The sequence below is a fragment of the Girardinichthys multiradiatus genome, chromosome 23 (assembly GCF_021462225.1).
Source record: "Girardinichthys multiradiatus isolate DD_20200921_A chromosome 23, DD_fGirMul_XY1, whole genome shotgun sequence".
NCBI lineage: Eukaryota > Metazoa > Chordata > Actinopteri > Cyprinodontiformes > Goodeidae > Girardinichthys > Girardinichthys multiradiatus.
This window is the reverse complement of record NC_061815.1, coordinates 43,666,509-43,689,031: the sequence shown is the minus strand read 5'-3', so window position 1 is coordinate 43,689,031 and position 22,523 is coordinate 43,666,509. Positions and strand designations below refer to the sequence as shown.

Sequence of the window (22,523 nt, the reverse complement as noted above, 5' to 3'; positions counted from 1 at the left end):
TAGCCCTGTCTTTTAGTGTTTAACACTTTCTCTCTCCTAGACATGGCTACTGACTGAGCTTCTACTGTGACTAACTCTATGTGCTCTCTTTCAGACTCTAACCTTGAAAACTGGCTCAGAGTTTATCTGTTCTTTCTTTCTAGGTGAAATGACTAAAGGAGCTACATCCATTAACATTTACTTTTCCTTCCCATAGAAAATACTCCTGGATCAGTGCTTCTTTGTTCTCTTTGTGTCTCTGCTCTGTTCTCTCAAACCCCCAGTCGGTCGTGGCAGATGGCCGCTCACACTGAGCCTGGTTCTGCTGGAGGTTTCTTCCTGTTAAAAGGGAGTTTTTTCCTCTCCACTGTCGCTACATGCATGCTCAGTATGAAGAATTGCTGCAAAGTCAACGCCAGTGACTGTCCACTGTCTCTACATGCTCATCCAGGAGGAGTGAATGCTGCAAGTCACTGACTGGATGCAATCTGCTGGGTTTCCTTAGATAGAAAAGCTTTTTATCCAATTTGAATAAATAACTAACTCCGACTGCACTGTTCAATTGTTAGGATTAATTGGAATGTATGAACCTGACTGTTGTGAAGTGCCTTGAGACAACATGTGTTGTGAATTGGCGCTATATAAATAAAACTGAATTGAATTGAATACACATAAAACAGGTCAAGGTCTTTTCTTTATTTTTATTTAATAAGCTGGTTCATAAATTATCGCACATAAAAGATTATTTTCAGTAGTTACAAAGATGGATAGATATCGACCTCAGTGCCAGAAAAAATCAAATCAATGACGAGAAAATTGCAGACGGGTGAAGGTTTGTGGTGTTTGATGAATCCAAGGTCCACTCAGCAGTTCAGAGAAGACTGGACATTTTAAAGACGTCCAACCCAGTCTTGTTCCCAGACGGATGTCGTCTAGCAGCGGAAAAACTGAGACATGCTGTTTGCATTTCAAAGCACGTGCCGAATTCATGTTTAGAGTTCTCCAGTGTGTTCAAACGAGGAGAAAGGTAGAACAGGGTGGGGGTTACATTTCAACCATAGAAGAAACAAAAACCAAAAAATTTTGCATGGGCTACAATGTGAGGTTCATAAAAATAAACTGAACAAAGGAAGTGGCATCTCCATAGCTCGACTTCGATTCCTCCTCTCTTCTTGGAATAGGTGGATTGAACCGGTCCCAGAAATCTTCATTAGGTTCATTAATAAACTTCCACGATTGGTTTATTTACCGAGTCGGTTTGAAGGATAGAGAGGAAACCCACCTCGCTAAAAATGACCTAGCTCTAGTTTATGCTCAATGAGGCCAAAGTCTCTTCTCCCATCAGTTTGAGGAATGTAAAGTCTGAGCGTTTTTCTCAGTGTAATGGGCGCCTACTTGGACATTTGCTGCTGAATGTGCTGCAGGAACTCTTGGTAGGATGAAGCCACGTCTGACCGGTCCTCCACCAGGTGCTGGAACAAGGTGGCCTTAGGCGAGGCATCGTCTCTGCGAGGAGAAAACAAAGGTTAAAGACAGGTTCATACACATGCTCTATCCTGCACACCTACTGTCTCCCTGGTAAAGATGTGACCGAAAATAACTTAATACTTTAGTATAACACCTTAATAATCCAAGTTTTTATTTGAGTACATTTATTTAGTTGAGAAAAACGTTTCAATATATTTACAAAGTCACCAGAGGCGGAATTAGTGGCACGCCTAACAATAATTATTGTCTAACTTATCCTTTTTTACCCTGACCAGAGCTATATGAAACGTTTAACCGGTAATCATGACTTCCTGTTTCTATTTGGAATACGTATGACGTGACACAGAGGGCCCACTTCACTTTGCAACTCTTCAAAGTAGAAAAGGCATTTATGTAAAGCACCTATTCCACACAGACCACCAATAACACGACTCCCCAAAAATGTCTCAATTTTAGGATTCTTAATCGAATCGTAATAAGTTCCTGAAGTCATAACTGATTCATATTTTATTCTTAGTCAGTTCCTGCAATTCTTGAGTCATCTGGAATTCATGGCAAAAGTTTTGAGCTGGTCACAGTTTTGGAGCCGAACTCTAGAATCCAAAAAATTAATTAGTTAGTTAATTCTGTGTTTTCTTAACTTAATCATTAAGCATGATCTTGACCACTCTGGGCCACTGTACCCCCTAAAACTGCCCAAATATCTCTTCTGTCCTTGGAAAAAAAATAAGAAATAGGGAAAACAGTTAATAAAGAAAGTAAAACACCAAAACAAAAATAATAAAAATGTTTTTATAAGTAAATAAATATAAAACAAAGTATAGTTTTTAAATGTAGTTTCTTATTACATTTTATGTCCAAACACAACAACTTCACTGATTAGATGCATTCGGCATATTGTTAACTGGTTCCTAACGTTCGTGCAGTATGTTTCATATTCTTATTGAAGTATGTAAACCGTACTGAATTAAATTTTCTTTATCTATCATCCTGTGTTGTAACTGAATCTTATGGTGTCACAGATTGGACCAGAAATTCCAAGAACCTTCACGAATCCTGCAAATTCGCAATTCTTGGCGATTCATATTATTCGTGGTCTGGGTTGAATTGTAGCATAAGTCAGATGTGCCAGTTGCTCGATAATAATCATAAAAATGGCTATGAGAAAAAAAATCTGCTGACCTAAATTTGCTAATATCTATAATTACAGAATTAGTTAAAGTTTGAAACTAGAACTGTGACAAACAAGACTGGACAAGGACTTAATTTTAGCTTGAACCACGACAAGAGGGATTGTAAATGAGGTAAAACCAAATGTTGGACTCATCAAGTCTCCAAAGCAACCATTGAATGCTATCTACATGCCAACTGGGACTTTGCTTTGAACTCTGTCCTTTGGCCAGATTGAGCTTTTTGTCTACAAACACTTCAGGAACAGAAACATTGAACTCTTTCAACTACCAGAAGATTTTAAGTAATAAATCTGGTCACCTCAGCCAAATAAACATTTGAGCCCCCAGAGCAACAGAAAGCCTGTGGTGGTGAGCTGAACAGACAAAACCATAACAAAAGAACTCGCTCTGTATGCTTCGCCCTTTTAAAGTGTTAGTGCTTTTAACAAAATGTCTAACAGCACTCAATTTTCAAAAGTCTTGTTTTGTGACACTTAACACTAAATGTTGTGTCTCTACCTACATTATTGAGCTTCTACATCTGAGGAGGCATAAAACATGATCTGAACCCAAGCTTTAAGGTGAGTTTTAATGAGCCTCCATCAGTTCTTTTGCATTAATTTTAGGGAAACTTATTTCAGCTTAAGAGTCATCTCACATTACCACACAAACACCCACCGAAATACCACTCAGCTAAATTTGTTCTGACATCAGTGGCGTAAACATGTGTTTGAGCAACAATGCTGCACCGCAAGCAGCTTAGGAAACTGAAACAATGCATTCCCAGTAGATGCCATTACCACTACTCTCAACAAGTGACCTCACTGAGTTTTTACTCTGGGAATAGACTTCAGTCGCCCTCAGACCCATCTCTTCCACGAGAAACTGTCCACACCCAGTTTCTGTTAGTCTTTCTTTTTAGATTTTTGAAAACAAGGCACTGTTTTCCTTCCACTTTACAAATACGCACCAATTAGTGCTGGTCTGCCATATAAAGCCCAGATAGACTGAAGCTTGTGATTCAGGATTTAAAAAAAGAAAATAAAAACCTGTTTACTTGGGAAAAAATTTAATTAAACACCCTGATTTATGGGGGCCAGGATGATGAGCGAGCAGCAACAGGTACAGAGTGAGATGTGAATCCAGTTCTGCTTACTTGACGATGTGGATCGAAGAGCTGAATGCTCTGTTGTCCTGCAGCCAGTCAAGAAATGCTCGGACTCTCTCCGACAGGGGATTCTGCAGCTCAGGAATGTGATTCTGAGAGTGACAGGGAGAAAAATAGGACAACCAAAACATCAGCCAACACTGTTCTTACTATGTTTCAGACAATGTGGATTCCCTCGGACATCCAGGATACACAATGAGGTCAACAGAAACATTCCTGTGGCTAGAAGTGTGGGTCTGTAGGTTGCTCTGGGAGTAATCGTCCTATTGTTACAGAAATAAAACACGCAGCATAAACAAGAGGCTGACATTTGCTGTTTATCCTGGGTGTTGCCGTCACGCCCACATGGTGGTGACGACTGAACTTTCTAGGTAGCTGCTGTTCGCCAAAATGGCAGAAAAGCTTCCACAGCAAATCTGTTTGCTGTACCAGTTGTTTTTTTCACAAGATAAACAGGAAAAAAAGCATATCAGTCATTTTTAAAATGATGAACTACAACATTAATCAGCAAACTGCAGAAAGAGTTCATGCGCGTGCTACTTTTCAGCAGTTTTTATGTATTTTGCTTTTGTGCTGATTGTAGATAACAGTTCGGAAATGCTTGTCCTCCTGATACTTGTACTGACCATGTTGGGGGGTATTGAAGCGTAGTTGGGGCAGCCCAGAACATCTCGGATAAACATTTCATTGCAGCATTTGCTGATCCACAGATAAAACACCTGGAGAGACAGTAGAACATTGACAAAAGTCAGATTAATGGAGAAACAATAGAGCCAAGATACCCTAAGAATCCTAAAATTATGAAATATAAATAAACCATAAACAGCCTTTTTGTTTTTCAAAGCGCTAGTTATTTTAAAACAAACTTTTCTAAAACAAAAACCTTTGGGTCACGCCCACTAAAATGGGAAGCCACTACCATACAGGTCCTTCTCAAAATATTAGCATATTGTGATAAAGTTCATTATTTTCCATAATGTCATGATGAAAATTTAACATTCATATATTTTAGATTTATTGCACACTAACTGAAATATTTCAGGTCTTTTATTGTCTTAATATGGATGATTTTGGCATACAGCTCATGAAAACCCAAAATTCCTATCTCACAAAATTAGCATATTATTAAAAGGGTCTCTAAACGAGCTATGAACCTAATCATCTGAATCAACGAGTTAACTCTAAACACCTGCAAAAGATTCCTGAGGCCTTTAAAACTCCCAGCCTGGTTCATCACTCAAAACCCCAATCATGGGTAAGACTGCCGACCTGACTGCTGTCCAGAAGGCCACTATTGACACCCTCAAGCAAGAGGGTAAGACACAGAAAGACATTTCTGAACAAATAGGCTGTTCCCAGAGTGCTGTATCAAGGCACCTCAGTGGGACGTCTGTGGGAAGGAAAAAGTGTGGCAGAAAACGCTGCACAACGAGAAGAGGTGACCGGACCCTGAGGAAGATTGTGGAGAAGGGCCGATTCCAGACCTTTGGGGACTTGCAGAAGCAGTGTACTGAGTCTGGAGTAGAAACATCCAGAGCCACCGTGCACAGGCGTGTGCAGGAAATGGGCTACAGGTGCCACATTCCCCAGGTCAAGCCACTTTTGAACCAGAAACAGCGACAGAAGCACCTGACCTGGGCTACAGAGAAGCAGCACTGGACTGTTGCTCAGTGGTCCAAAGTACTTTTTTCAGATGAAAGCAAATTCTGCATGTCATTCGGAAATCAAGGTGCCAGAGTCTGGAGGAAGACTGGGGAGAAGGAAATGCCAAAATGCCAGAAGTCCAGTGTCAAGTACCCACAGTCAGTGATGGTCTGGGGTGCCGTGTCAGCTGCTGGTGTTGGTCCACTGTGTTTTATCAAGGGCAGGGTCAATGCAGCTAGCTATCAGGAGATTTTGGAGCACTTCATGCTTCCATCTGCTGAAAAGCTTTATGGAGATGAAGATTTCATTTTTCAGCACGACCTGGCACCTGCTCACAGTGCCAAAACCACTGGTAAATGGTTTACTGACCATGGTATCACTGTGCTCAATTGGCCTGCCAACTCTCCTGACCTGAACCCCATAGAGAATCTGTGGGATATTGTGAAGAGAACGTTGAGAGACTCAAGACCCAACACTCTGGATGAGCTAAAGGCCGCTATCGAAGCATCCTGGGCCTCCATAAGACCTCAGCAGTGCCACAGGCTGATTGCCTCCATGCCACGCCGCATTGAAGCAGTCATTTCTGCAAAAGGATTCCTGACCAAGTATTGAGTGCATAACTGTACATGATTATTTGAAGGTTGACGTTTTTTGTATTAAAAACACTTTTCTTTTATTGGTCGGATGAAATATGCTAATTTTGTGAGATAGGAATTTTGGGTTTTCATGAGCTGTATGCCAAAATCATCCGTATTAAGACAATAAAAGACCTGAAATATTTCAGTTAGTGTGCAATGAATCTAAAATATATGAATGTTAAATTTTCATCATTACATTATAGAAAATAATGAACTTTATCACAATATGCTAATATTTTGAGAAGGACATGTATATGGGTGACAATGATGCACCATCTGGAAATTTCTCAATCACAAAACGGATTGATTTCTTGGCCAAAAAAAGGCCTTCTTGACTCTGACACCTTGAGCGGATTCTGGCTATTATTGGCGACACAGAAAAACAACGGAGTGAGCATTTTTGCTTTCACAATCATCTATGGAGAAAACGTCAAAATGTCATGGAAGTAAGAAACTGTTTTTGCTCTTATGAAACAACTGGAATCTTGGATTTAAGATAAGCAACAAGCCAAAGCCGCAGAAAGAGGACACAACACAAGTTAAACCAGCTGGGACAGATAGCTGGAGCTGGGAATCAACAGACAGGCCATGTTGTTTGTGAGTATGAAGTTTCTCAGTTAAGAAAATGCTCTTCTTTATTGTTTGTGATCTCGCTCAGTACTAAACGTGGGAAGAGAGTTCTTAAATTGTATCACTTGCTGCTGTTTCCTGCAGTACATTGCAACGAAACCCGACAGGTTTGGCATCAAGTTCTGGGTGGCATGTGACTTGAAATCTAAGTATGTGTGCAATGTCATTCCATATCTTGACAAAGACCCCAGTCGTCGTATTGGAGAAAGACTATCTGAAAATGTGGTGATGAAACTAATGGAACTGTTCATTTGAACAACTGCTTCAACAAGGAGTAACGTCACCTTGTGAAGCTGTTTTTTAGTTGATATTTTCCTATTTAAACAGATTAGATGACAGTTTTTCTTTGCTAATGTTTCTGCTATTTCTGCTAATTTAACAGATTTCGGCTGATATTTCGCTGCCAACCTGAGCCTCTTTCTGCCAACTTTCAGCAAAGGAGTTTAGCACTTCTGTTTTCTGCCAATTAATTTCAGCAGATTATCTGCAGTCAACTACAGCTTATTCCTGCCTGCTTTCAGCTAAAGAATTCACTTTACAGCATTAACGCTGCATTTTTAAAAGGGAAATGCTAATTTTTCTAGTTTCATTTAAAGAACATCTCACTTACAGAACCATGGTGTCGTTCACACCTGGGTTAGGATAGTAGTTCAAAACTAATGCAGCCACTCAGTTGCCCTTTGGGCATGGTAGATAGAAAAGCCAAATGGCTGAGCTTCGGACCTTAATAAGTGTCAGCTGTTTGGCGTTAATGAAATAAGCAGCAAGTACACTAAAGGAGCCACGGCCACACTGCTTTTCAGTAGTTTTGCATTTGACCAGGGTCAGCGTCACTACTGGTAGCATGAGGCCTACAGACGTTGCACAGACAGTCCAGGTCCACCAGGATGGCACATCAATACGTGTCATTGCCCGAAGGTTTAATGTGCCTCCCAGCACAGTCTCAAGAGGATGGAGGAGGTCCTTACCCATCAGGAGGACAAGTATCTGCTCCTTTGGGCAAGGAGGAACAGGATGAGTACAGCCAGAGCCCTACAAAGTGACCTCCAGCAGGTCACTGGCACGGATGTCTCTGACCAGACCATTAGAAACAGACTTCATGAGGGTAGCCCAATTGCCCGAAGTCCTCTAGAAGGCCCTGGGCTCACTGCCTGGGATCGTAAAGCTTGACTGGCATTTGCCAGAAACACCAAAATTGACAGGTTTAGTACTGTCACCCTGTGCTTTTCACAGATGAGAGCAGATTCACTCTAAGCTCATGTGATAGACATTAAAGGGTTTGGAGAAGCTGCGGTGAACGTTATGCTGCCTGTAACATTGTTCAACCTAATTGGTTAGGTGGTGGGTTAGTGTTGGTCTGGGGAGGCATACCTATGGAGGGACACACAGACCTGTGCAGGGTAAATGATGGCACCCTGACTGCCATTAGGTATCAGGATGAAATCCTTACGCTCATTGTTAGATACTTCACTGGTGCAGTGCATCATGGGTTCCTCCTGTTGCATGATAGTGGCCCGCTTCATGTGGCAAGAGTGTGCAGGCAGTTTCCAGAGGATGAAGGAATTGATACCATTGACTGACTTCCATTCTCCCCTGACCTAAATCCAACAGAACATCTCTAGAACATCTGTTTAGGTCCATCCAACGCCACCAGGTTTCACCTTAGACTGTCCAGGAGCTCAGTGATGCCCCGGTCAGGATCTGGGAGGAGATACTCCAGGACTCCATCTGTCATCTCATAAGAAGCATGCCTTGGTGTTGTCAGGCATGCATACAAGCATGTGGGGCCACACTAACCACTGAGAACCATTTTGAGTTGCTGCAATAACATTTCAGCAAAGTGGACTAGCTTGCTGGAACAGTTTTTCAATTAAAGACGTTTTGGAAACGTAAGAGCAGAATATAACTAAACATTGGGTGGTTCAAGACTTTTGCAGATTGTTGCAGTTTAGCAATAAGATTCAACTCAGGTGAAAATTGAGAGGATGGAGCCACATTTGTTCTACAGAGAAATAACCATTACTTACATTGCCACAGTCCATGAGGAATGCTCCATCTCTGCTAAGCCTCTCAGCAGAAAGATGCAGCAGGTGAGGCTGAGGAACTACAGTATCATTCAGATGGAGTGCCCCCTGCAGGTCACACACAAAGGTACGGGATTTCACCTTGTGTAACAGAATTCAGAGACCACAACTCCACAGTCGCGATGACAAATATGGAACAGTAATGGTAAAACAGAGTCCGACTCCTCTGGGTGAAACAGAGTCAACCTTCCATTACTTGTGCAACACAACTCCCATAGCATGGAGTGTACAGGAATACAGATTCAACATAACATCCAAGTGATAAGGTGTGTGTTTCCCACCTGGTCAGTAATGTTGTCCAGTCTGTACAGGTCAGGATGAACCATCCGCATCAGCTGCGGCAGTGGCTGCGTCTTAAACTCGCACATGGCACAGATGCGCTCATCGAGCCGGGTGCTGGTACCTGTCCGTAATGCTTTCTGGAACGGACCGGAAATAATTTTCAGCATTTTTAAAATGTCAGTTACGTTGAGGTGTAGACCATAATTTCCTTGCCAGTTTAGGATTGATGAACGGATATTTTAGGATAGGAAAATTGATGGATCGATGGACGGACAAAGGAAGACGTCTAATTGGACGTCTTCCTTTGTTTAGAAACAGAACGTAAACACAAGGAAACAGGGGATTGGCTTTTTTTCATAAATACGACCTTGACAATGTCATACTTTTCCATGGCTTTCCAAGAATGTGTAGGAACCCTGTGCTCAGTGTGAGGTGTACTTTCATATTAGTGGTGCTGTCCCACCTGTTTGAGTAAAGCCAGGATGTAGAGGGGGAAGAGGCGCATGGCTGCAGGGACGACAACTCCAGACTGCTGCAGGTTCGACACGCTGCTTTTGTAGGCGCTCACAAAGTCCATGACTGCGTTTACCAGAGCATCACGAGCATCTGACAGGGTGGATGATATCGATCGATCGATGGCTGGAATATAGAGTATAGATTAGTAAAAACACTGTGGAGAGCTTTATAGAGGGAACAAAAACATGCAATAGTTACTGTAATTAAAATATTAGCAAAATCTTTACAAAGTAGAGAGGTCATGTTATGGCTCACATATGGCAACGTAATGACATGGATGGAACTAATTTCAGTAAAACAGTGGATGTTAAAGGGTGTAAAAGTTGAGTTTTTACTGTGAACTCACCCATGTTGGCCAGCAGACATGTGATAGCTTGAACATCAGCTCCGGCATAAACATCGCTCAGCTGGCTGACGACCGGCAGACACAGAGTGTGGACTCTGATGCGCCTTTTTCCTACAGCCATGGGCAAAGGAATATCAACTCAACAGTAAGAGTTCAAATATTTTATTTAAATGAGAAACCAATCCTTTTTATTTTTAGAAGTGAGCAGGTTAGGCAGAGTAGATTCTGTTTTTGGGTTTACCTTTGCTAGATGTGTAGAGCAGAGCTGCCTGGAAACAGGCCAGAGATGAGTCCGCAAGAGAGTCTTCGATCGACATCTGGACAGCGAAGGCCGAGTCTGGGTTCACATTAGCCAGGGACAGCAGGTCGGTGGAGCGCACGAAGAAGTTACCGTGGAACGTGTGGATGGATAAACCTGAAAGGACATTTTTTTGGGTTTAAAAATTATTTCAGATTAAAAAAAAATACGAAATGAGCACAGTCTGTTTGTGATACCCTTAGTGCATCGTATTCTCATGACCGCCTCGAAGCCGATCTTTCTGGTGAGGTAACGATCGAGATCCCTCTGAAACTTCTCCAGCTGGGCCGGGTTGTGGATGTAATGAAAGGAGGGGTAGTAAAAGAGGCTGCCTGCTGAATACTTGGAGATACAGGCTGGAAAAATAAGATGACTGAAATTAATTTTTAGGCTCGGATGGACAGGATTGATTTAACCACATTAAACCCAAAAGGTTTAAGCCTTTTTCTGCATGGTTTACAATCAGTTAGGTTTAGGTTCCAACAGGGCATTAAGTCATCAGACAAATTTATTTCAGTCATCATTCCTGGAAAAATGTTCCAAAAGAAAAAGAAAATTAGTTGATCAACTTGAACAGATCTGGAGAGCATTTACATTTCTTTAGATTTGGAAATCCAAACCCAGCAGCTTTTATCCTAAAGAAGAAGTGGAATTCAGCTTCTTATAGCTGGTTTTTTAAACCTGTTCTGCTCATTGTTACCAACAAGAGAATACAACCATGATTTGAGGCTGTACGATGGTGAGAGTTGGACGGATAGTGACAAGCACTGTTCTTACCCAGTGATGCAAGGTCAGCATACTGGGAGCTGAGCAGGAAAAGATCCACTCCAATCTGCTGTCCAGAGCAGTCCAGCGCAAGCTTCTTATAGAAATCTGTGGCAGGACCCAGGTGCTGGACTCCCTGAAGAGTTATCGGTCACAAAGTGGGAGGTCATGGATTCATATGTAAAATACAGCAATATGCATAAGCAGAATTTTGCTAAGAGAAGTGTATTAATAGAACTTTTGTTTTTTCAGCCTCTTATCTCATTGGTTCTGTTTTTCCATTTAAGATTTTTGGAAACTCAAATCCAGAACCACGCTGTGGATCCCAGAAACTTAAAGACAGCAATATGACGTTGAAGGTAATCGAAGATATACTACTAATAATCCTCTGCTATTAATTTAGGACTAGGCTAATTAATCTCAATAGGTGATGACAGAACCATTATGTTGAAGTGAAATTTCGTCTGAAAAACTTTTTTTTTTTTTTTTTTGGGTTTAGCTAAAACTGACAGGATCCAAACTGTACTATAAATCCATCAACAAATAAGTAATCTGAACCTTGGTGCTGGAACGCTGGTTGGGGTCCTCTCTTGACTGCAGCTTCCCTGCTCCCAGAGTCGGAAGCTGAGTCTGGAACACGGTAACGCGACCCCCGGTGGGCGACATGAGCTTGAAGGCCGCCTGTAAGGCCGGACCGAGGGCGCTGTGGGTCTCCCTGCTCTGGCTGAACATCGTCGGCAGCGAAGTCAACAGCTCCTTCACAAGCTGAGGAAGGAAAAATAATTAAAAACATCCTCACACATGGCGTGAACATTCGCTGCATCCAGTGTTTCTATTTATTATCAAATGTTCACATGGAAAGACTGAAGATGGGAACTGTTAAATGTCATCAGGAGAAGAGAAGAAATACAGGCATGTTTATTACATGTTATAAGGTGAAGAAGGAAGAGAACTACCTCTTTGCTCTCCTTTAGGTTCACCATCAAACTGTCATGTGATGGTATAAAAACATCTGTGAAAACAATTATAGTGACATTTAAAACAAAGAGATTTATCATTATCCCTCCCAAAAAAACATCCGGAAATGTTACGCCCCCCCCGACCCGAATATCCAGTTGTTGGATCTCACATTTCTCTTTTCCAGGAGAATTTCACTGGTAGTAAATTTAGCTTTTTTCTCACACATAATGATACAATTTAAATTCCAGAACAGCCTTTCTGTTCAAAAGCATCCAGACGTCTAAAATACATTAAAATACTGTAAGCAGATGAAGGACAGCAAAAAACAGTAGCTTTAAAAAACATACTAAAAAAAAACTTTAAGTATCATGTACAGTTTTTATTGTTGAAACCAATCATTTTAACTTAAATTCACCGTGTTAAAATGAATAATTACTCAAGTATTTAATTGTTTTATATTTTCTGTTCTACTGTCACCATAGCGTATTAAATAAACCCTAATATTTGATTCGTTATACTGCACAGCAACTCAGCTGCTGACCAACTGAACTGTGTTCAGTTCATTATTAATCCTGAATTTCAAAAAAAGTATCAAAATATTTACCACTAGTAAATTATGACATAAAATAAATATAATTTATTCAATATACACATTTCCAATTTTAAATTAATTATTATGTACACAAATGACCATTTATTAACTTACTTAAGCATGAAATTGTGGAACTTTTGTCCTTTAAAAATTAAAGGCATACATTTTTTTTTTTGAAGTGGCTACAACTAAATTTAAGTGAAATTGAAATCAAACCCTGATCCTGCTTTTTGAAATGAATACAATTATTTGTTTATTAAAAAAGATCAGCGCGGTAATTAAACAAAACAAAGCATTTACTAAATGTTGGGCCTAACGGGAGTGAAGAAACGTACCATCGATGTCCGACACCACAAGCATCTGTGGCTGGGACAGTCCCTCCTGGAGGTTGTAAAAGTGGACAGTGCTGTCAAAGGTGAGGAAACCCACCCTGGTACGTGCATCTCCAGGCAACCTGAAACACAAACAGCATCCGTCAACGATAGCTTAGGTGGAAAAACCTCAACAAAACAAACAAACAAACCGAAAACCTCTTCTAAAAACCTACTACGGGTAAGAATGGATTTAATATTTCATTGATTTCAATATCAAAACCAAAATAACCAGAGTCAACACAAAATGTAGTTTCAAATTAGGATTTTATTTAGCTGTCCGAACCAACTGGCTGTATGTGAGAAAATCAACTGTCACCTAAAGCTAACTGGTTGTTGCACTTTAAGCTGCAACAGCTGCAATCAACTAGCAATAAGACCCCTCTGGAGGAATTCTGGTCCACTCATTTTTGCAAACTACTTTTAAATCAGCAACACTGGAGGAGGTTTCATTGTGAACGGCCATACTACACTTTCCAAAAAGTTCCAGTTTTGTCTCGTCACTTCACAGAATATTTTCTCAGAAGTACTAAGGATTATCAAGATGCTCTTTGACAAATGTCAGCAGGTCCTCTGTGTTTTTGGTCAGCAGCGATTCTTATCCTGGATGCAGTTTTTGCCCAGCTTCTTTCTTATCGTTGAGCCATGAACTCTGACCTTAACTGAGCCAAGTGAGGACTGCAATGCTTTAAATGTTGTTCCCGGTTCTTCTGTGACCTCCTGGATAAGTTGTTGATCAGCGGTTGGAGTAATTTTGGTAGGCCAGCCATTTCTGGGAAAGTTCACCATTGTTCCTTGTTCTCTTCCTTTTGTGGATGATGGCTCACACTGTGGTTGGTTGGAGTCCTGAAGCCTTAGAAAGCATTTTCAAAGCCTTTCCAGACTGATAGATGTCACTGAGCTTGATGTCTGTTCATGAAATTCTTTAGATCAGAGCATGATGTGTTGCTTTTTACGATCTTTTAGCATACTTCTTGTTGTCAGATAGGATCCCTTTAAGTAATGCCTTGATTCTAAGAGGTTAATGACAGTTAATCCATGATTTAATAATTATATTCTCACATATGGCCAGGTTGGTCTGGAAAGCTTTTATACCCCAACAAGTGAAACCTTGATTTTTAAATGAGCATTTTGTACTAAATTATCATCTTTTATAAAAATTATTTTCAAAGCAAAAGTAGAAGAAATCTGCAGGGGGAGCAAGTACTTTTTCTAAGCACTGAATTTTACTGAACAGATAATTATAGCTCACTTATCCAGGTTCTCCAGAAGTGATTCACAAAAGTACTTCAGGTATCCTGCTTCCACGGCGTTGTGAGACACTTCGAGCGCAAACAGATAGACCGCCGGCTGCGGAGGTCGCAGCTGAAAAACCAGGGACAACGAGAGAAAGTTAGGTGTCGCCTCAAATGTTTGGATGCTTCTGTATTTTAAAATGTATTTATGTTTATGGTACATTGTGGAAAAATGCAACACCTCCCTCTAGTGGACAAATAACCACACTGCAACAACAACGGAGGTGTGGAGGATTTTACCATATAATCAGAGGAAGCAATGAACTCCACAGTTGAGTTTTGGACCTCCGGCCTCTTGTGTGGTTCTCCATATGACCTTGTCACTGGGTTGTACATAAATTCATCTGGGACTAAAAAAAAAAAAAAACATTAAAAAAGAAAAGTCTGAGATGTACAAAACACATTGTCTAAAAGGATCAAGAACCGAGTTCTAAACAGTTTCCTACCATCGTTGACTCGATAACAAAGGTTACACTTCCACCTGCGTTGGTCCAGGAAGGTGACGAACGGGTTGATGTACGTCCGACAGGAACGACACCGCACTATCGTGTTGGATGTGATCACTGGCAGCTGCTGCAGAGAGGCAAAGGGAAAAGGTTAATCTCAGCATTGCATTGAAGCTTTGGCCTCCCACATTATTTTCTCCATCCTCCATTTATGTCCTTTAGAAAAACATTCCTTTATTTCGGCATTAGCAGGCGACCAAAGAAGGCATTTATTTCCTAGTCTAAGGGATTGTGGATGAATGCGACTTGACTACTTATGACCTATATATTTTTCTCTCCTTTAAGGACTTTGTTTTACCTGACCATGGGTCTACAGGGTCAACTTAAAAGTTTAGTTTTTACTTTGAATACAAGATATTACAACACAACCAAACATTACAAAACCGTGTTTTTGTGTCTGAAGTGGTTTTTGAATCTATTCACTTCAAAATCTAAGAGGACATTTACAGAAAAATACAAATAAAATTGGATGATACAAACAAAGGCTACTACAGTGTCTATTTGTTCCGATAAAGTAATATTATTGATGTGGCAGGCACTAACAGAAATAAACATTTGTAGTTTTTTTTTTTATTGAGCTTTATTAAGATGCATCTGTGAGCAGATAGCTGCAACCAGTAAAAAAAAAAGTAATGTTCGGTCAGCTTTGCAGGTTGGAGCCTCGTCATCGACCATTTTCTTTAACTTCCACCACAGATTTTCAATGGGATTGAGATCCAGACTGTTTGCAGGATATGACATTGACCTTATGTGCCTTTCTTCAAGGAATGTTTTCACAGTTTTTGCTCTATGGAAAGATGCATTATCATCTTGAAAAACGATGTCATCATCCCCAAACATCCTTTCGATGGATGGGATAAGAAAAGTGTCCAAAATGTCAATGTAAACCTGTGCATTTATTGAAGACGTAATGACAGCCATCTCCCCAGTGCTTTTACCTGACATGCAGCCCCATATCATCAATGACTGTGGAAAGTTGCATGTTTTCTTCAGACGGTCGTCTGCATAAATCTCTTTGGAACGGCACCAAACAAAAGTTCCAGCATCATCACCTTGCCCAATGCAGATTCGAGATTCATCGCTGAATATGACTTTCATCCAATCATCCACGATTGACTTTCCTTAGCCCATAGTAACCTTGTTTTTTTCTGTTTAGGTGCTATTGATGGCTTTCTTTTAGCATTTCTGTATGTAAATCCCATTTCCTTCATGCGGTTTCTTACAGTTCGGTTACAGACGTTGACTCCATTTGTTCCTCATTTGTTTTGTTGTACATTTTCTCTTTTCAAGGCATATTGCTTTAAGTTTTCCGTCTTGATGCTTTGATGTCTTCCTTGGTCTACCAGTATGTTTTCCTTTAACCCCCTTCCCATGTTGTTTGTACTTGGTCCAGGTTTTAGACACAGCTGACTGAACAACCAACATCTTGTGCAACACTGCGTGATAATTTACCCTCTTTAAGGAGTTTGATAATCCTCTCCTTAATTTCAAGTGACATCTCTGGTGTTGGAGCCATGATTCATGTCAGTCCTCTTGTTGCAGCAGCTCTCTGAGGTGTGATCACTCCTTTTTACCAGGACACTAACGAGCAGATTTAATCTGATGCAGGTGTTATTGTTTGTAATGACAATTTGCAGGATGATTCCATATTTCTTTCCTCAAAATTGAGTGATTCCATCATTTATTCCCTGTGCTTGTTCTAAAAATGTAACGGTTACTCGCTACCACAATCATTTTTTTGTGATTTCTTTTAGTATTTCTTAAAGCCAGAAAGTTGCTATTTGAAATGCCTTTAGTTTTTTGTCATGTCTGTGATCTGTTTCATCCTCAGAGACTGGTGATTCCATGATTTTTGCCAGGGGTTGTATATGCTGGCCTGGATGTCTAGTGGCTACGACATGGTTTTTGGCTATTTTATTACAGAATTCCATTTTTCCCAGACTTAAATTTCAAGAGTTCTCAGTCCTTCATAAATAAAAGTTCACTTGGTATTTCCGACAAACATCACGACATAGACAAGGCATTCAATTATGAAGCCTGCAAAAAACAAAGGATAGACTGCAAACAGGATGGATGGATAGACAGAGAGATGACTGGAAAGGACCTTTATACAAAGAAACAGGAATGAAGTCTGGAAATCCAAATATTTTTCCACATTCTTCTTGCCTCCTCCAGATCTGCAGAATACTTCTATACTTTTCCAGACTGCAGGAACCATGCAGCGTTAACAGGCCCTGTCTAGCTTGCAACAATTTCCCACTTTGCCTCCCTGCTCTCAGTCAATCCACACTTTGTGATGAAACCTCACCCAACGCCTCTAAAATTACGCTCCTCAACATCATGATTCTGCAGCTTTAGTACGAAGATGAAGTTTGCTTGGTAGTGTTAGTATTTAGTTGCAAAGTATTCATCTTTAACTTAAAATGATGATCCTACACATAAAGAAAACTAGGCTGTTATTTAGCATCAGCTTTTCTATCTAAGAGATGTTCTCATATAATATTTTAGGCTCAAATGTTTTAAAGTAATAACAGCTATATCTCAATGAAAATATTTAATTATTTGATAAGCATACCTGCAGATCTCTGAAGGGGTGAAGGAGGAGGCCCAGTGGGAGTCGGGCCTTGTTGAGTAACGCCTGGGTTTGAGGAATGCTGGTCAGGGTGCACCTGAACGTCCTGGTGAGCAGAGGATAATCAGCAAAGACACATAACCAGAGAACAAATCAGAAGATAAGGTGTTGAATAATGAAAGTGTGTGACCAACTTACTGTGGACTGCAATTGACCTTCTTCAGATCGGGGCTGAGGTTGGGTTCAGGGGCCTCCAAGGGCCTCGAAGGTAGCAGATTCCTTTCCTGCAGCAGGTTGACCGGCCTCAGGGCATCCACCTCCAGCTCCGGGACCCCGCTCAACCCCCCCAGAGCTGCAGAGAGCTGAGAGAGGTTGGGGAAAGGCTGCAGAAGAACAACTGTTATTTAGAAAAGAGTTTCTCTCTGCAAAGCGCGGCTTGTGAAACTGTTGTCTCACCTGGGAGTACTGCTGGTAACCTGGCTGACTGTGCACATTGTGGGAGGGGGAGGCATCAGAGTGGGGGACCGGTCCATGCTGATAGGCTGACTGCATGTTATGGTAACTGTAGCAACCAAAGGGCGGAGCCTGGTTGGTCATGTTGTTGGAAGGTGGCATGGAATCTGTGCAAAAGACATTTCAGCATTGATGTTATGTCATCTTGTTAAAAAATAGGAATGTTTCAGTGTTTATACTGTAACTATGCCGTCCACTTTGGAAAGGGGCGCGGTTAAATTTAATTTAAGAAGTCTAATTTGTAACTCCTTCAATCACGTCTTATAAAATAACACGGTGTGCTCAGATGCGGACCTGCTGATGTTTTTGTTTGTTTTACTTAAAGTCATATCACTGGGATTCCCACCTTTTTTTTCCAAACATCCTTTCATTTTTGCTAAATAGCTGGGGCCAGGTGCAGGTAAACAAAGCAGAGGTAACCAAACCTTCTCCAAGAGTCATCATATATTATATGAGTAACTAATAACTGCAGTACTAATTAATGTCCCTAATTTGAAGCAGAAGTAGTAAGTGATGCCACTGCATTGCTATTAACTCTTAGAGGCAGAGTTGCTACAATAATTGAATCATTACAGAAACACTGACCTGATTTCTTTACTTTCTGTGAACCACAGACTGATGACTTTCCATCAACGTGAAAAGTGCAAACCTTGCACCTTTGATCTGTATGTGTTGGGCAGGTATGTGTTTACAGTGGAAATGTAATATTAATGGATCAATGTTCCGCGAAGTAAAGATTTAGGGTATTTACCCAAAGTTGGGATAGGTCTATCACTAATAAATGATACTTGTGTTAGTGTGAAAATGATTGCGTCTCCAGACGAAACGTTTTGGTGCGGACCATTTTCAGGCTGAAGAAACAAACCTCTTCATCTCATCAAACTCAGTTTTTGCATTTTTTGTGTTTTTATTCTGATATGAACTTTACTTGCAGGTTTGTTTTTTTAACCATTTTCAAGATCTGATCCGACTAAAGAAAAACCGTTCTCCTTGACAGCAGGAATGTTTTACAACTCTGATCCATTACACAGGAATATTGAGGCATTTCCAAAACAGCAAAGATAATAAATTCTTCCAGTCCTAGAAGTCCTGCTTATCGTCTTCAGTCAAACAAGCATAAAGATACCTCCACCGACTGCCCTGACCAGATTCACTTTGGACAACAAATCCCTTCCAACCCAAAGTAGACAAAACAAGCGTTTCCAATGAGAACAGTAACCTCTGCTATAGAGGTCATATATCTAAATCTAAACTGCTTTACAGTTAGTAGCCAAGAATCCAGGGCATGTTGGATGTTCCTGCTTTAAAGAACCAGCACGACCACATCCTGTATAAAAAGCAACAATGCGAATAAACTAGAGCTGGGAAAAAAAACAATCATGATCTCAGTTCTAATAAAAGAAAATTGTAAAGTTTGTCAAGTTTCGCTTTCATGCTCCCTTTCTTTTTGCAACAACATCTACAGACTAATCTGACTTAATACTTGTAACGAAAACCAATAAAGGTTCCACTTTGGTTCCTCAGGAACTGGGATGTCTGTAGGAAGGGGTCCAACACCAAGCAGCCAGTTAGATGATCCACAACCAGGTTTCTGCTCCTTGATGCAATGTCTGACTTTCAACTGAGTTCATGGGACTAACGGTCAGAGGCTTCTGTTTGATATTCTAATGTTAACAACCAGTGAGTAAAAATACCAAATTATTGTGGTTTTAAGGTACCAAAATAAATTGTATAAGAGATCAAATTTCTTTTAAATAAACCAGAAAAGCATTAATGATTTATAAATCAGCCATAATTATATAACATAATGACTGTTATAGGTAAAATAATGTCTGTAAGATCTATTATCTACTATCTGTATAATTTATTACCATTTTGAGTTTGTTAGAATTAATCAGAAATTTGGAAAAAAAAAATTACCCGTCAGTAATCATGCTTATTGTGCAGAAATATATCCCTTTTTGCTGCTCTGCTCCTTGTAGGGGTGGGTGGGAAGAACAAGCTCATAATAGCCAAGTCAGGGTATCTGTTCGGGTAACTGGCCTACAGTTGGCTGCTGAGCAGACATGCTGCCAACTGTAGTTTAAAACAGTAGTATCTTTTTAAAGAGTAATGGTCCTCTAGTCTGTTTTTCATGAACAGAAATACTGCCAAACTGCACAATTTGTCTCTTCTGAAAGCACAAGAAATGAAGAGGAGCATTCTTTCAGTCAGCTGGGTGACAGTGTGCAGCAGCAGGTTGGAGAGGAGTAGTTGTTGTTTGCTACTCTATGCTATGACCCTTTCTGTGGCATTTAGTTAAGAGGATTTTAAGTCATAGCAAAGATATGAATATATTAGCGATTTTGAAACTGTAACTTTGAAAATGTTGGTAAACCTTCTTGATTCAAAGCAGCTCAGCTCCACTCTGAATCAGAACAGTTCTTTTGCATATTATTATTAACAATTATCCTCACAGGTTTCCATCAGAGTGGCACCAAGACAATAGGAGTAAAGGAGCTTCTATTGGTCAATTTCCTAACTAAATTATAAAAGTGTTCATGTTATACCATAAAAATATTTGACAAGGCTGTCAGGATCAGGTTGCAGAAATAAAAAATAAACACTGTTAATATTGCACCTTTTAGTTATAGAAAACATCATTTAAGTCTAGATTTTTCATGCACAGATGCCTGTGGTGTCGCTTTCACCGACGCCAGTAGCATTGTGTCTGTGATGGTGATGTACCTGGATAGCTGCCACCTTCGAGGGAATCATAGTTGTTGGGAACTGGAGACGCGCTGCCAGTACTGGAGGAGGAAGTGTCACCGCCTGAGAGACATGGAAAAACAGGAAGGATTTAAACATTGAAAAAAACAGCAAGAACAGCCTACAAGGACTGAGAATACTGAGGTGAGCTGATGACAAAATGAAATAGAACGAAAAGAACAAAGGAAAAAAAGATAGAATAAATCAATCTTGAGAGATCATTAATAAAGAACTGTAAAAGGTTGTAGCAGGGTAAAGATAAAAGAAAAATGAATGAGTGAATGGGAAGCAAACTTGGAAACCAGAACGTGGATTTTTGTTTGACCAATGATATGCTTCACCTCCATCAGGCCTCTGAGAAACAGTGAGAAGAAGCCAGATGAGCAGTTTTTGTTTTTGTTTTGTGGCACCAGTAGTGGCCTTTACTTTGTCATTTCAAAGAATGGAAGTAAGCAGACAGGAAATGTGGTGAAGAGAGGGGGACGTGCAGTACAGGTCGCTGTAGCCGGGATTCGAACCAGGGGACCTCGGCGAGGGCCAAATCTCTCTATATATGGGACGCACACTCTACCGCTGCGCCAGCGACACACAATCGGGGAGGAATTTTAAGCACAACATGGAAGGCTGCACTTAAATCCTAAAGGACTAGTTGTGCCAATGTTGTTTTGTGGGAAGCAGAGGCTTTCCTTCTTACACTGTGCAATTTTATCAATCTTATAAGACGATTCCATTACACACTAGACGACGTGGATACAATAAACTTTAGTTTGACGTTAAGTTTGGTGTGTGCACATTCTACATATCTGACACTGTCAGATATTTACTGCAGGGTATCAAGATCAACGGCTGTCCTTGAACCGGTCTTACGGTGCGACGTAAGACCACAGATTTAGAGCCATGACCAAAGATTTGTCTCGATTTTCCTACAATCCTTGTCTGCGACGGCCCAAACTCGCAGTGTTTACTGGTCATTAGAAGATTGGAAAAATGGAAAGTGCAGAAGGAAATTCTGATGCATATATGAAGGCGGTGCCTCAGGCCCCTCTCTACCCAACCCATACCTGAAACCCAAAGGTTTCCCCTAGCACCAGAACTCCCTGAGCTGGATTGCACCAAATTCTGCAAACCAAGTTTGTTCTTTAAGGTGCTGACCCAAATCCAGAACCGGTTTAGTCTTTTTATGGTTTAATCTTCTTGAAAAACAGAAAAATAAACATCCCGTGAGTTCATATCCTCCTGACAACACTTTTAGTGTTCTGAAAAGTCTTTCACCAGCAACAGCTACATCTCTATAATTATCATCAGACCAGCGAGAATAGATGGGAAACTTAGAAAAAATGCCCATTGACTGCCAGTTATTACATGATTGGTTGATCAAACAGCCTATTTAATACTGCGATTCAGTTTACGGTATTCAGACAGGGAAATGGAAAACCCTCAAACAGACAAACTGCCTAGTGACCGCAGACAAGAATTTCTCATTGGCTTATTTTTGCTTCCTGATACAAAATCACTGTTAGGTGCAGATCTTGGCCTCATAATCAAACTCAGTTTACATCTTTATATTAAAGAAAAGCTTTCCACTGATCATTTAAATGTATTTGGAATAAGTGGTGTCATAGAATTATTTATTATTATTTTGTTTTTAATATTTCTGGGAGCACTCAGAATCTTCTTTGAATCCCCTTATTTATTTTCTGGATATGAACTAAGCCTGTGTTGGTCTTCTAAGTACCCTGAGATAATGTTTGCTGTGAGCTGGTGCTAAATTAACTGATAAAAGTTATCAGATGATACATGCAAGTGAACCAGTAAAAGTCTTGACCTGATCTCTGGTATATGGCATTTTTAAATGATTGCTCCTAAAAAAACAAACAAATCTAAACTACTTTTGTTGGTCACCTGCCACCAATATGCAAGCTTCACCTCAAGTGAGGCGTGCAACCTTGTTTTTAT

The 22,523-nt window shown here is 40.4% G+C and overlaps 1 protein-coding gene across 1 annotated transcript in view; it reads right to left on the bottom strand.

Annotated features, from left to right (window-relative positions):
* Positions 1 to 660: 660 nt before the first annotated feature.
* Positions 661 to 22,523, bottom strand: part of sec24b (SEC24 homolog B, COPII coat complex component) — a 33,825-nt gene continuing 11,962 nt past the window's right edge. Inside the window, exons 5-24 of the mRNA XM_047354201.1 lie at positions 20,547 to 20,630; positions 17,763 to 17,926; positions 17,505 to 17,689; positions 17,310 to 17,412; positions 14,675 to 14,801; positions 14,469 to 14,578; positions 14,186 to 14,298; positions 12,898 to 13,016; positions 11,967 to 12,022; positions 11,569 to 11,775; positions 11,023 to 11,146; positions 10,443 to 10,601; positions 10,189 to 10,362; positions 9,948 to 10,058; positions 9,549 to 9,724; positions 9,085 to 9,222; positions 8,747 to 8,851; positions 4,434 to 4,526; positions 3,796 to 3,899; positions 661 to 1,485 (exon numbers count right to left, since the gene is read on the bottom strand). Coding sequence (XP_047210157.1) covers positions 1,371 to 1,485; positions 3,796 to 3,899; positions 4,434 to 4,526; positions 8,747 to 8,851; positions 9,085 to 9,222; positions 9,549 to 9,724; positions 9,948 to 10,058; positions 10,189 to 10,362; positions 10,443 to 10,601; positions 11,023 to 11,146; positions 11,569 to 11,775; positions 11,967 to 12,022; positions 12,898 to 13,016; positions 14,186 to 14,298; positions 14,469 to 14,578; positions 14,675 to 14,801; positions 17,310 to 17,412; positions 17,505 to 17,689; positions 17,763 to 17,926; positions 20,547 to 20,630 — 2,567 coding nt within the window. The 3' untranslated portion in view covers positions 661 to 1,370. The remainder of the gene's footprint in view (positions 1,486 to 3,795; positions 3,900 to 4,433; positions 4,527 to 8,746; positions 8,852 to 9,084; positions 9,223 to 9,548; positions 9,725 to 9,947; positions 10,059 to 10,188; positions 10,363 to 10,442; positions 10,602 to 11,022; positions 11,147 to 11,568; positions 11,776 to 11,966; positions 12,023 to 12,897; positions 13,017 to 14,185; positions 14,299 to 14,468; positions 14,579 to 14,674; positions 14,802 to 17,309; positions 17,413 to 17,504; positions 17,690 to 17,762; positions 17,927 to 20,546; positions 20,631 to 22,523) is intronic.